We start from the raw sequence: 13,623 nt of genomic DNA, 5'->3' as shown, positions 1-13,623 counted from the left end.
GGCTGGGGCAGGTGCGCGGCGCGTCGGCCCGGTGCTCGCGTCCTCCCGCCCCGCGGCCGGGGCGCCGTGCCCGCCCCGCCCCTGCCCCCGCCCCCGCCCGCGGGCCGCCCGGGGCAGGGCCTGCAGCTGCGGCCGGCGAGCGGCGCACCGGGCATGGGCCGGCGGCCGGCGGCGGAGGGCGGCTGAGGGTGCGCGCTCGGCCAGGCGGTGTGCCCGCTCGCAGCGGGGACCGAACCGGCGACTGCAGAGACCCCGGCCCCGCAGCGGGCGGCGGCTCACGGATCCGCACCGTGCGCGGCCGAGCGCGCGGCGCTGCTTCGGAGCGATGCGCTGAGCTCGCGGAGGGCCGAGCGCGGGGCTCTCCGGCAGCTCGGGGAGCCGACCCCATGGAGCCCGCGGGCGCCGGGAGGAGCCTGCGGGCGCCGCCACCGCCGCCGCCGCTGCTGCTGCTGCTGCTGCTCCTGCAGGTGGCGGGGCCGGCGGGCACCCTGGCTGAGACCCTGCTGGACGCGTCCAGGGCTATGGGCTCCAGCTCCAGCCCGCCGAGCCCCGCGAGCGTGGTGGCTCCCGGAACGACGCCGTTCGAGGAGAGTCGTTTGCCAGTGTTCACCCTGGATTACCCCCACGTGCAGATCCCCTTCGAGATCACCCTGTGGATCCTGCTGGCCTCCCTGGCCAAGATAGGTGAGCGAGCTGGACCCGGGAGCTGGGGTGGAGGCGATCGGAAGGGGACGCCCAGGTGGGCGTCCGAGTAGGCGAGTTGGCCTCTGGGTGGTGGCCACCTCCCTGCGGATCAGGGCAGGGGCGACAAAGCAGCTTCTGTTCCACAGGGACCCCGGGAGGAACACTTTCATGCTTTGGTTCTTAAGTGGACATTGGCCTTGAAATAGCCCGAAACTATTAGTCCATACAAACTCAGCGATTTGCTGCTTGCTTTTGCCTCGGACACCAAGTGGTACAGCCTCCTGCCAAAGTAGAGACCTGTTTACTGAGGGAGGAGGCGAGTTAGCTGAGGTTTATTGGTCTCCCCCACTGGGAGAGAGGCGCGGGCTAGCACAGAGACTAAAACGGTTAAAGCCCTGGATGCTCTGAGAGAGAGGTGCCTTGGCAGTGACCCAGACCCTGCCATGCACCTGACTAATGAGGTGCATGGAAGAGGACCGGGGACTACTGAGTGCCTGCAGCTGCGACAGGAACACCCTGTCTCCTCCCCTCCTTTGGGCTGAGGCTGTCACTATCCAGGAAGCGTTTTCTTAGGTGACTGAGGCCAGTGAAGCAAGATGCATATTTAAAAATAATTAACCCACTTTTTAAACTGTCTCCTTAACTCTCATTTGGAAAACAGAAGCGCAGAATGTCTTTTCTCATCTGCATTCCCCACGCCCCCAACACGTAAACTTTTGTTATGCTCATGGTGCTTTATGCTATTTTTGCTTTATATTTTAAATACTTTTTTTTATTTTAAAATATGTCAACTACTGTCGTCATGATTCAAAAAGTTATTAGGTCGAAAGACACGTATGCATTATTGCATACGTCTTCTGCATTTGTCCTCGGAAAGATCCTGTGCTGCACCGTGAGGCAGGTCGCCCTAAAGGATGAGAAGACGCCTTGCCTGTCGGCCTTGGGCTTCTTGATTGGTGGGAGGGATGCCATACACACCAGTGACCCTAATACAAGAAAGTGCTAAGTCGTGTGACAAATTCAGAAAAGATAATATGGCAGTGTCGGGAGGCAGAAGTCACTTCACGATGTGAAGGGAGCATTTAAATTGGGCTTTCAAGGATGACCAGGGTAGGGTCAGTCGGAGATGAAAGGGAACAACATTCCAGAGAGGAATGAACAAAGGCACAAATTGGGAGGAAAGCACAAAGCAGGTAAGAAGAGATGGTTTGCAGGAGGGTGGAAGTTGTGGGAGGTAAGCCTGATGTGAGATAAAATTAATTAGATTCCATTAATGGTGGCCAAAGGAGGCACATGCTGTTTAGAGACTTTTCAGGCTGCGGTTGCCTGGCTTTGACATTGTTGTACTAGTTCAGTGTTTTAATTCCACCTGAGAAGTGGAAGCAGGGGAAGTGGATTTCCCCATCTGTCAGGTAGGGTATACACATTTACATAAACTCCTTGTCTGTAACAATAAACTCAGGTGCTGTCTCCTCACATAGTCATTACAACAACCCTGCCACTCAGGAAGGGCAGATATTAATACCCTCCCCGCCCTTGATAGAGGTGGAAACTGAAACTCTGGAGAGTTTACAGGAGTTGCCCACAGATCTACAAAGTGGGGAGCCAAATGCAGGCTCTGTTCACTCTGTCCCAGCCTCCATCGCTGGAGAGGTGCTTTTGTGCCCTGTTTCCATTACTGCTGCTAGGTTGCTATTTCTATTCAATTACAAGTCTTTGTTTTGTTCTTCACTCCTGATTATTTTAATCTGATTAATTACACTAATAACAGCTGCTGGTAGGCACTTAAGTTCATTACCTCTAATTTTCACAACCATCGTGGGTAGGTCTGATTACCCCATTTCCTATACGAAGAAACAGCAGTGGGGAGGTTACCTTGCTGGTGGGTGGGGAGCCAGAATTCCATCCAGGTCTGTCTGATGTCTCATCTTTGTGTCTATCCTGGAGGCTTGTTTTGTTATGGGGATTAAATGACACTACCTATGTATAACATTCTTAGAAAATGCTGGACGTGTGGTAAGCGCTGAATATTGTCACTAGTAGGCGTGGAAGAGGAGTGAACTGAAGCCTTGGGTAGTGCTCTGGCACTGTGTTTCCTTTTCCACTGCGCTGGGTAACCTCCTGCCTTTCTCTACTCCTTTAGGCTCAGCCTTTCCCAAGTGTTCCTATTCGTGTGTGGGTTGCTCTTTCATACTTGTTGTTTTCTGTCATCATCTATTCATCTCGTTTGACTTTATCCCATTAATTGTGTGGTATTTTATTAAAATGCTTCTATGAGTTCATAGGTGTATTCATCTGCCCATTGGCAGTATTTTTGTTTTATACCCAGATGTATTTATATTCCCTGGCACTTGTTGTTCTGACCTTTCTGCCCCTCCCCCAATTGTCATCTTTACTGGCTACTAAGTCCCCTTTCTTCCCTGCATCTGGGGTGGCACAGAAATGGGAACACAGACAGATGTTCATGTCTCCCAACCAGAAGGGTCTGACCAGAGAGAGACCTCAGTGGAGACTGCCATGGGCGGGGGGTAAAGGGTATATATAGTTCCCAGAAGAGAGAGTATAGTTTGAGTCTCCCAAAGCCAGTTCTTGGGGGTCTTTCCTAGGTTCTTTGTGTATATATAGTCCAGCCCTGCCTTCCTATTGCAACTCTGCCCTTAGAGAAGCCTGGAAATGCCCAGATATCCACCCCCAAAACCCTCCCCCACCAGCCCTGCACTTTTTGTTGGATTTGAGGAAGACTGTCCTTGTATTGTGGGATGCCTTTACAGCCAATTAAACAGTGTCTAGTTATTCAAATGCTATCTTAACTTTTGCCCTGGAAAAACTATTATTTGGGGAGACGTATATGACTTAATTTGCTCATATTTTGGGCACGATGATGAATTGAGCTGTGCAGGGAGACTTGAGAGATTACAGATGTGTTAACTCATGCAAAATGCCATGGTTTCTATTTGGAGCACTTTTATGCCATGTACCTGGTGTACCTGAACTTACCTACCCAGAGAACATGGAGAAACATTGCTGGTGATTAATCTAAACAAAGGTAACAGGTTGCCCCAAATGGAGGCTCCTAATAACATTTGTAGGAGGTTTAAATCATGCCTGATGGTGAATTCAGAATTGTTTGCTAGATTGCAGTACAATATAACCTTAGAAATATTGCAGTCAGAAGTGAGCAGGTGCATTTGCGGGAGAGTGTTGAATGATTCAACTTTTCACTGTTTTACCTGATTATTAGGGAAACTCAATTTCTGAATTATTTGGTTAAAAAGAGAATCCTCTCATCATGATGATGATGTGAATGTGTATGTAAAGTAGGTTAAATAAATCAAAGAATGTAGGAAACTTATTATACTTTTGAACAGGTGTTAAATTTTGCAGTTTTAGAATTTGTTTTTCACTTAGATCCAAGTTAGCACATGTGAACTTGTATTATTCTATAATTTTTGAGATCTATACTTTGAATAATTGTTGATTTTTTTAACAGTTATAAAATGCACACCTTGCTTGGTAAATCCTATACACAGCAATGGAGTTCTACAGCTTAGAGTAATAGGTAGCCAAAGAATTAAGAAGAGGAAGAACTTCCAGGAGTGTTCTAAGATTGTCTCCTCTGATTTCCTTGCCCATGAAGTGGATCAGTGGATTTGTCCTAAACCAGGTGAACTTGGGCATGTGTTCTACCATTCTTCGGAGTTCAGGGACAGAGTACTGGGTCCCTGCTGTTTAAAGCAACACAACTCCGTTCTCTTGTCCCCTCACCTACCTAGTAGTCTTGTTGAGCTGGCCTGTTTGCCTCTTCCAGGTGTCAGCATGAATCCTGCCCTTTTCATCTCCTTTGCCCTTAAACTTGGGGTTAGGATGCAGAATTTTCCACTTCCCTCCACCCCGTTGTCTTGACATTAAATAACTTGTAGTATTATTTTAAGGAAAAGTCAAAGCAGTTTGGTCCCTGAAGGTTTCTCCTCTGGGATCAAGTCTGTCCTGATTTGAAATATGAAACCAGATAGTTTCTGCAGTTGTTATCTGTCTGTATTACCTGAGATCTTGATCTCTTAGAAAAACCTATCGTTGCCCTTGATCTGTTTCTCTTTGTTGTATTTGTTTTTCCTGAAGTGTATACACCAGCTGGTTGGTCAGTGGATGAAGCTCATGATCTTTCCTTGTTTCTGAACCACATCTTACTTTGAACACACTTGTGGAGCTCAGTCTTCCTGATGGCGTGCGCTTGTTCCTAATAAAGCTAAAAGAAGAATTTTGATTTCTTTTTGTCTGAAAGCTTCCATCTCTCTCCACTTTGGGTTAACCATACATTTCCTGTGTTCTGTGTGAAGGATGACTGCAGCAGCTTGTATTGTTTCTAAGGATCATTCAGGTGCCACCTGGAATCTTACCACTGCACTGTAACGCAGAAATATTTTCATGTCTTTTAAAAGAATAACAGGTAATTTTTCTTTCTTTCTTTACCTTGATCAACAGTCTCTGAAGTTTATCTATTTTATACTTTTTCAAAGAATTAGATTTTGTTTGGTTTCTAGTTTACCAATTTCTTCTCTGTATTACTTAGTTACTCCTACTTTATTGGCATATATATATTTTTTTCATTCCTGAATTGAAAGTTTAGCTCATTAATTATTGAATTTACTTGTTTTCTAATATGTGTATTCCCACCTAACAATGATAATTAATCCCTGAAAAAACAATTATAGTTGAAAACATAATATTACTTTCAAAAATTTTAATGACAAATGTTTTTATGAGCTCCTATGTTCTAAAATAGGCATGCCCTTATGCTAAAATGACATCAGTCTTAGTAAAATGCACAAAACTATTTCAGTAGTTTATTTTAGTTATTACAACTCCTAAGAAGCCATTTCTCTTCATCAGTTCCTCCAAAATGTGGCTATTTACTTGTTTTCATTAAATTCAAAGCTGTGATAAACTAACACTCAAGACTGTGTTACAAAGCATAGTCATGATAACTATGTTTATGTAAATTTATCTGTATTGCAAATTATAATAACAATAAAGAGCATGGCAAAGACTAAAGAATTCAGGGAGGTGATGCAAATGAAATTGCACTTTCCTAAGCAATTGCATGAAATCATTACTGCTATTAATTGACAAACCACCTGTATTCTGAAATGAGAACTTAACATATCAGTGATAAAGCTGGAAAGATGACTGAAGTATCTCATCAAGGGCACCCAGCCACCGATTTAAAATCTGTAAAATCCAATACAGTCTTTATGAAGTCAAAGAAATGCCTCATGTGCTGAAATAGGAATAGTAAAAGAAACTCTTCTTAAAGATGGTTTCTCATGATCCAAATGGGTATATCTTAGAGGAATGGCAATGAATGTATTTTTTTTTAACGTTTATTTATTTTTGAGAGAGCATGAGCAGTAGAAAGGCAGAGAGAGAGGAAGATACAGAATGTGAAGCAGGCTCTAGGCTCTGAGCCCTCAGTCCAGAGCCTGACATGGGGCTTGAATTCACAAACCGCGAGATCATGATCTGAGCTGAAGTCTGACACTTAACTGACTGAGCCAGCAGGTACCCCAGCAATATATGTATTTAAGGCTAAAAGTATATTGTTCTGTCCTACTCTATTTGTATTGTATAGTTTTGATATGTAGAGTTTTCACTATTGTTTAGTTTTCAGTATTTTTAAATTCCCTTATGATTTTTTTATTCTAGCCCAATAATTATTTAGAATTATAGTTTTTAGTCAGCAAGCATATTGAGATATGTGGTTATTTTTTATTTATTCATATTTTATTTAATTTTGGTTAGATATGCCTGATAATTGATTTTTAATATTGATTGAGATATCCTCTGTGGTTTAATATCTGGTCCTTTTTAAACTGCATTTTCCATGCTTGCTTGAAAAAGATTATAGGGGTGTCTAAGTGGCTGAGTCAGTTGAGTGTCTGACTCTTGATTTCAGCTCAGGTGATGATCCCAGGTTCATAGATTGAGACCTGTGTTGGCCTCCATGCTAAGCATGGAGCCTGCTTAAAATTTGTGCTCTCTCTCTCTCTCCCCCCCCCATTCCTCCACTCTCTCTGTCTCTCTAATATAAAAAAGAAAGAAAAAAAGATTATATATTCTCTATTTATTGGATGTAGGATTCTATACAGGCACATGTGCACATATGAAGATAACATGCCTCCACACAGAGGATTAGATTACATTTTAATTATTGTGTTCAGATATTTAATAGAATTGCTGAGTTTTGGTTATTTTATCTATTAGGTTATGGGGTACATTAAAATCAGTCTCTAAGATTGTGATGCCAATTACTATTTGTAATTTTGTCAGTTTTTGCTTTATATATTTTGATGCCAAGTTATTAGGTTCATACAAGTTTAATATTATATCTTCTGAGTGAATTCTTTAATGATTAAATTATGAGCTTCTTTATTTTCAATAATATTCTTGTGGCTCATAGTCTGTTTTTTTCTCTTATTACTATTGCTATTCAAAATAAAACTAGATTTTGCACATGTATTTTTTCTGTATCTGTTTTCACATCTACATTTTCCAGACATATCTTTTCCCTTAACATTGCAATCAAATCAACTAGATAATTGTTCTTCAGATATATTTTGTTAAACTACATACACATTGGGGTAGATGTGCCCCTATGAATCAGCACTCCCGTATTCTTTGGATAAATTCTTAGTAGTCCTATTGCTGGGTCATAGGGTAATTCTATTTTTAATTTTTTGAGGAACCTCCACACTGTTTTCGGAGTGACTGCACCAGTTTGCATTACCACCAACAGTACAAGAGTGTATACACTGTATGTTAGCCAACTTGACAATAAATTATGTTAAAAAAATTTTTTTTAAATAAAGTCCGTACTTCAAGCTCAAAAAAAACCCCTACATATAACTGGATTTTTTTATATTTAATTTAAATTTTAAAAATATTTGTAATTTAAAAAATTGCAATTACATTTATTGTAAGTTAAGATATATGCGAGCTTATTTTGTTCTTTGTTTATTGTGCTTTTATCTGGTATATTTAATTTTAGTGTCATATTTTGGCCTAGTCAATTTTTTTCATTTATTTTTAACATATTATTATATATTCTGTTTCTATTCCTTTTGTGCTTACTTTTCAATTTTAATTTGATTACCTGATTTAACAGGAGTCAGGGCAGACTGCTTTGGCTCACATCCCAGTTACATGTTCCTACATATTTTGTGGTTGTGAGATATTGGGTACATAACTTAAAACTCTCTGGGGTCAGTTGCCTTATTGGTTAAATGGGTATAATGAAAGTACCAATGTCATAAGCTGCTATAAAAAATAAATTAGTTAATATATGTAAAATATTTAAACAATTTTTGGAACATGGCAAATGCAGTATTTACTATTATGTTATTGTTTTATACTGTTCCTTAATAATATTTAAACTTTAAAATTTTTAACTGCTGTTTGCCTGTTTCAGAATTGTAATTTTTGGTTTAGAATTCAGACCTGGTTTATATTTAACTTCTTCCCAATTAGACTTTAATTTTTAGACCTGGTTTGTATTTACTTTTTTCCAAATTAGTTTTTAATTTTTATAAGCATTGTTTACGTAGATTTGCAAACATGCTTACCGATTTTTTTATTGTTACTTCTTCTCTCTCCCTTCCACATTGTTTTCTTTTTACTGAAGTGTTTTCTTTGATACATACTTCATTCAGGGAGGATCTTTGAATGATAAATTCTCTTGATCTTTAACAATGTCTTTATCTTGATTATTCTCTTGAATGATTATATAACAACATAGGAGTTGGAATTATTATCACTTATCAGTTGGAAAATACTGTTTCATTACTTTCTGTCTGGTTTTGTTGCTAAGGAAATTTATGTTATTACTCTCATTGCCCTTTGGATTAATCAGACTTTGCGGTCTGTGTGTATTTAAGATTTTTCTTTGGTTATTTCTGATATTCTGCTGCTTCTTCAGTATGTCTGGGTATTGACTTATTTTATTTTTGTTGCTTGGACTTGTGCTTCCATGTTTCTTAATGCCGTTTGGTGTTTTTCATCTCTTTTCTATTTCTTGGTGATTTTATCAGATCTTTTTTTCCAGTACCACATTATACTTTCACAGATTAATCTGTGCCTAACTTACTCATTGGATTTTTCATTTTAATTATATTTTCATTTATGCTGCTTTGGTTCTTTTTCCAGTCTACCTGCATTTTGTTCATACTATTCTACTATTTAATTAACTTACACTCCTCCTTTGGAGTATTTTATTTAAACTGTATTCATTTTATAGTTGTTGTGGTTTTTTGTTTTTCCTTTTTTTTTTTTTTTAGATTTTCCTGTTAGGGCACTTGGGTGGCTCAGTTGGTTAAGCGTCCAACTTCAACTTTGGTCGTGATCTCACGGTTTGTGGGTTCGAGCCCTGTGTCAGGCTCTGTGCTGACAGCTCAGAGCCTAGAGCTTGCTTTGGATTCTGTGTCTCTCTCTCTTTCTCTGCCCCTCTCCTGATCATGCTCTGTCTCTGTCTCTGTCTCTGTCTCTCTCTCTCTCAAAAATAAAATAAACATTAAAAAAACTTAAAAAGGTAGATTTTTCTGTTATTTTTAGTTGTTAATTATGTTTATCACATTTACCGATTTTCCCTTTTGGATATTTATTTCCTCATATAGATTATATTTTGTATTGTGAGCTTAGCTTCAGCAGGGGATGTTTACTTGGAAGTGGTTTGTTTCCCTTAAGTTATGAATGGTTCTAACAAAAATGGTTTTGAGTTTTCATGCTGGGACCCAGAATTTCAGTGATTGGTTTTTAGTGCTAGCTTGGTTTTCCTATATTATTCAAGTGGACTTTAAACCTCTGTGTGGGGTCAATCTGGAATTTTATACTTCACAGGTGAATTTTCCCTCTGCCCAAGGCTATAAAGAGTTGATGTATTTCCTTCAATTTTTCCTTGGCTATAGACATCTTTTAGTACGTGTTTATTTGGCACAAAGTAGCTCTCTGAGACTCAGGAATTTATGCATGAATCCTTCCCTGACTGGTCTGACTTCGGATTTCTTGGCTTCATATAGGTGTTCAAATGCTAGGTCCCAGCACGTAGTGCAGGTAACTTGTGTGGAATCCAATCCCCCAGGTTCACTGTGGCTTGAAATCCTACTGATGTCTCTTGCTTGGACTTCTCTTGTTTCTGGCCTCGGAGACATTTTCCTTTATTTCGGATGTGGCTAGATATTAATCTTCTGTGTTTGAAGTACGAGATGGTTTTATCTGTGTTCACATTGTTGGATGGCTCAGTGACATTTTATATGGCACTTTTAAAAGAAATGCGTGCTATGTAGTGTTAAAAGCCCATGGATATGTTCTGCCCATAGGATATCATAATAGACCCTCTTCGATGTAAGGTGAATATAATATGTTCTTTTCCTAGTTTTTCTATCTGCAGGATGGGAAGATGTAACTATTCTCCTTTTCTCTTCTATATTTTCATAGTTGGGTAGAAGAGAAATAGTTCAGCAATTGAAAAAGTGTTGGACTTGAGGTTTGGAAAATATGTCCCCAGATTAGAAGCAGGAAGACCCTGTGGCACTTTGAGTTCTGCCATTAACTTTGTTGTATGATCCTCCCAAGACTTGGTTCTCGCATTTAATTAGTAGAAGTAGGGATATGTATCTGCCCCACCTGTTTAACATTTCCAAGGGATAATAAGAGATACTCTGTAGGGGAGGAAGTAATTTATAACAAAGATTTTACTTTTATAGCAAAAGAAACTTAAGCCAAGAGAAGCATGTGTTTATTATATTAAAGGGACGTGCAGACATGGGCGTATTGTCATTCTAAATGAGGCGTGCACAATTAGAGGTTACTCTCTTGCAATTACATCTTTTAAATGTGATGAATCATAATTGATGTACTTCCTGCAACAATCCTACACATTGTTCATCACTGTTCCAGGGCTTTCTAATCTTGATTTGTAAAATTCATCCCTTGTTTGAAGATGTATGCATTCCTTCCCCTCTTCAATAACTCCAGGGGAGGTATGGGAATTCCTTTGAAAGCTCTCTGGGTGGTTGTGACATAACCATATTTTTAAAGGTGAGTTTCATGTTAATACTTGGTGTTGGCATACAAAGGCCCACATGTGAAAAACAGAAAAGTCAAATTCACAACTGTCTTTAGAAATTTCGGTGGCAAATGGAACAGATTACACATGCCCAGCCTGCCTGTGAAAGTGCTCTAAAGCAGTTTAAAAATTTTGTTATCCATGGAAAGTTTCTCGTGGAGTCACAAGGCCATGGGACGATTCTTTTGCCGTGTTCCTGTGACTCTGCCACAGGCAATTCTGCTACTCCCTATTACTAAGCTCCTTTCCTAGGGATCCATGGGCTGGGAAACCTGATCAATGTAATGCTGCCGAGCAGAGTCTTTTATTGTGGCATTGGAGGGTGGAGATGGGTGGGCCTACATAATCCCTCTATCACAGGTTTCTTTAATAAAACAATAATAGCCAACCAGGATGAAGCATTATTCCATGCCCGGTATTTGGGCCAAGTGTTTTATACCCATTGTCTCATTTAATCATCACAACAACTCTGGTTGGTAAGCCATCATTATTATCCCCAGTTTTATTTATTTATTTATTTATTTTTATTTTTTTTTTTTTTTCAACGTTTTTAATTTATTTTGGGGACAGAGAGAGACAGAGCGTGAACGGGGGAGGGGCAGAGAGAGAGGGAGACACAGAATCGGAAACAAGCTCCAGGCTCTGAGCCATCAGCCCAGAACCCGACGCGGGGCTCGAACTCACGGACCGCGAGATCATGACCTGGCTGAAGTCGGACGCTTAACCGACTGCGCCACCCAGGTGCCCCTATCCCCAGTTTTAAAAAATAGATGAGGAAACAGGTTTAGAGAGCTGAGGTAACCTGTCCAGGGTATCACAACTCTTAAGTGGTAGAGGTGGGATCCATGGTCAGCGTACGTCATTGCTCTACTGTGTTTTGTCCCGGAGAAGAGTATTAAGTTCTAGGCATCTGTCTGTAGTCTCCAGAGCACCTAGTTGTGTCTTATCTCATACACTCTTAACCTTAATCTTGATGGTCTCAGATTTTCACTGTAAAATCGGACCACGATGATTACATCCTGTCTACTTCACAGGATCTTTGTGTGGACCAACTGAAAGCACATTTGACTCTACAGCTGACGTTGGTCGGACCTCACCGCAACTCTGTAAACTGGTAGGACGGAAGGAGCTTCAGAAGGCAAGGTGGCATAACTCATAAGTGGTGTCAGAGCTAGAACTTGAGTCTGGAATTTCTGAAGCTTGGTCTAGCTTTTTCTCCCATGCATAACTTAGAGAATATAGAATTCCAATGCTTTTGATATATATATTTAACATGTTAAGATTCATAGGTTAAAGGTTCAACCCATAACTTGGGCTACCATATACATTTTAATAGGCCAAAGTTCAGCTTCAACAGGTTTACAGGAGACAGGGTGTTAAATGTGTTTCGTGGTTGCACGTGCATGCACACGTGTTGAACTGCATGCACATGCATGCACATGCAGACACATTTGCACACGTGAACGACATTCATTAGGATGGAAGCTCTGTGCAGGAAGGTATTTTGTCTCTTTGACGTGCTGACTAGAACAGTGCTTGGCACAGAGCAGGTACTCAATAAATAAGCACTGAGAAAATTAATAAGTAAATAGTAGAGACACTTTTTGTTTCACCTCAGCTTAATCATGTGGTAATTAAGGTAACTGTGCCTCCTGGTTTGTCCATGATATCCATGATTTGCGTCCATTATCCGAGAACATATATTAATAGTCTGCCCCTCACTCTCCAATATGCTAGTTCACGTGGTCATTTATTTAGTCACTCAACTACAATGCATATACTGTAATTGCATATACTTTGAGTGGTAACTTCTGCCCTGTTGTCCAAAATCTGACCTCTGCCACTTACTAGCTGTGGAGTTTGGGTGAGTTAATAATCCTCTATAACCTCAGTTATTTCATCCATAAAATAGGAGAATGGGAGTAGCTTTCTTGTGAGGTTGATGTGAGGGTAGAGTTAGTGCACGTAGAAAACTTGCCACCTTCAGACCTTGGAAATGTGGTTAGCCCTCAGATAAGAACCGATGTCTTGCTTCCTCCTCCAAAGCGTAACGGTATCGCACCACCAAAGTCTGTTTCGTCCAGTTATTCTGTAGCAAGTTGTTAGATTGTCTGGATGGCCCTGTCTCCTGCTGTTGGTGGTATGCACGGGCTTCTCTCTAAATCATAACCTTGCAGTTTTCAGTGTTGCATAAATGTAAAAAAAAAAAAAATCCTCTGTCTGCTTTTGTAAGTTAATTTGCAATACAAAAGAAAGGCCACGCACCCCCCTTTGTTTGGTGGCAGGTTCCTCTGTCAAAGACTGAAGGGTGAACAGCCAGGCGTAGTAGGTAAGGGGCATAGTAGGTGGGAGGCAGCAGAGAGGGCCTTGCACACAAGGCTTGTGGTCCGGTGAGACGTTCTCTGTAGGAGCTGGCTCTCCCCTAGGCCTTCCTCCTGACACCCTCTGAGCTGCTGGGTCTACTCCGTGTCCTCAGGGTCCCCAGCAATGTCCATTCACACACAAGCAGGGCAAACATGTTTTTCAGTAGGTCATTCCCAAGTCCCTTTGTACTTTTTTCTTTTCTTTTTTTTTTTTTTAACAGTGTTCCTTTAGGAATCGAGGCAGGAAGGAGTTGTAAAACAAAGTCCTGCCCAAAATAATCATGAATACACCATTCATGTCACCTGTCTTCTTAGGAAAATGGCATCATTCTTTGTGCATCCTCCGTGACCTGTCCGGAAGGATACAAAGATGCTGCCGTGGGCTCAAGGAGCTGATGTCTTTAAGAGAACTAGAAAATATGCGTGTGTGCCTGCGTGAAACAGCTCCCACCCCAGTCT

At 41.1% G+C, this 13,623-nt stretch overlaps 1 protein-coding gene across 1 annotated transcript in view; it reads left to right on the top strand.

Moving 5' to 3' along the window:
* The first annotated feature begins 386 nt into the window (after positions 1 to 386).
* Positions 387 to 13,623, top strand: part of SLC9A2 (solute carrier family 9 member A2) — a 98,401-nt gene continuing 85,164 nt past the window's right edge. Inside the window, exon 1 of the mRNA XM_047069579.1 lies at positions 387 to 684. Within this exon, the coding sequence (XP_046925535.1) occupies positions 387 to 684 (298 nt within the window). The remainder of the gene's footprint in view (positions 685 to 13,623) is intronic.

Source organism: Lynx rufus, unplaced genomic scaffold, assembly GCF_022079265.1.
Source record: "Lynx rufus isolate CCGP_SWC_20201006 ecotype Redwood Valley unplaced genomic scaffold, mLynRuf1.p SCAF_8, whole genome shotgun sequence".
Taxonomy (NCBI): Eukaryota; Metazoa; Chordata; class Mammalia; order Carnivora; family Felidae; genus Lynx; species Lynx rufus.
Note: the sequence above shows the minus strand (reverse complement) of the source record. Positions and strands in the feature narration are given on the sequence as shown.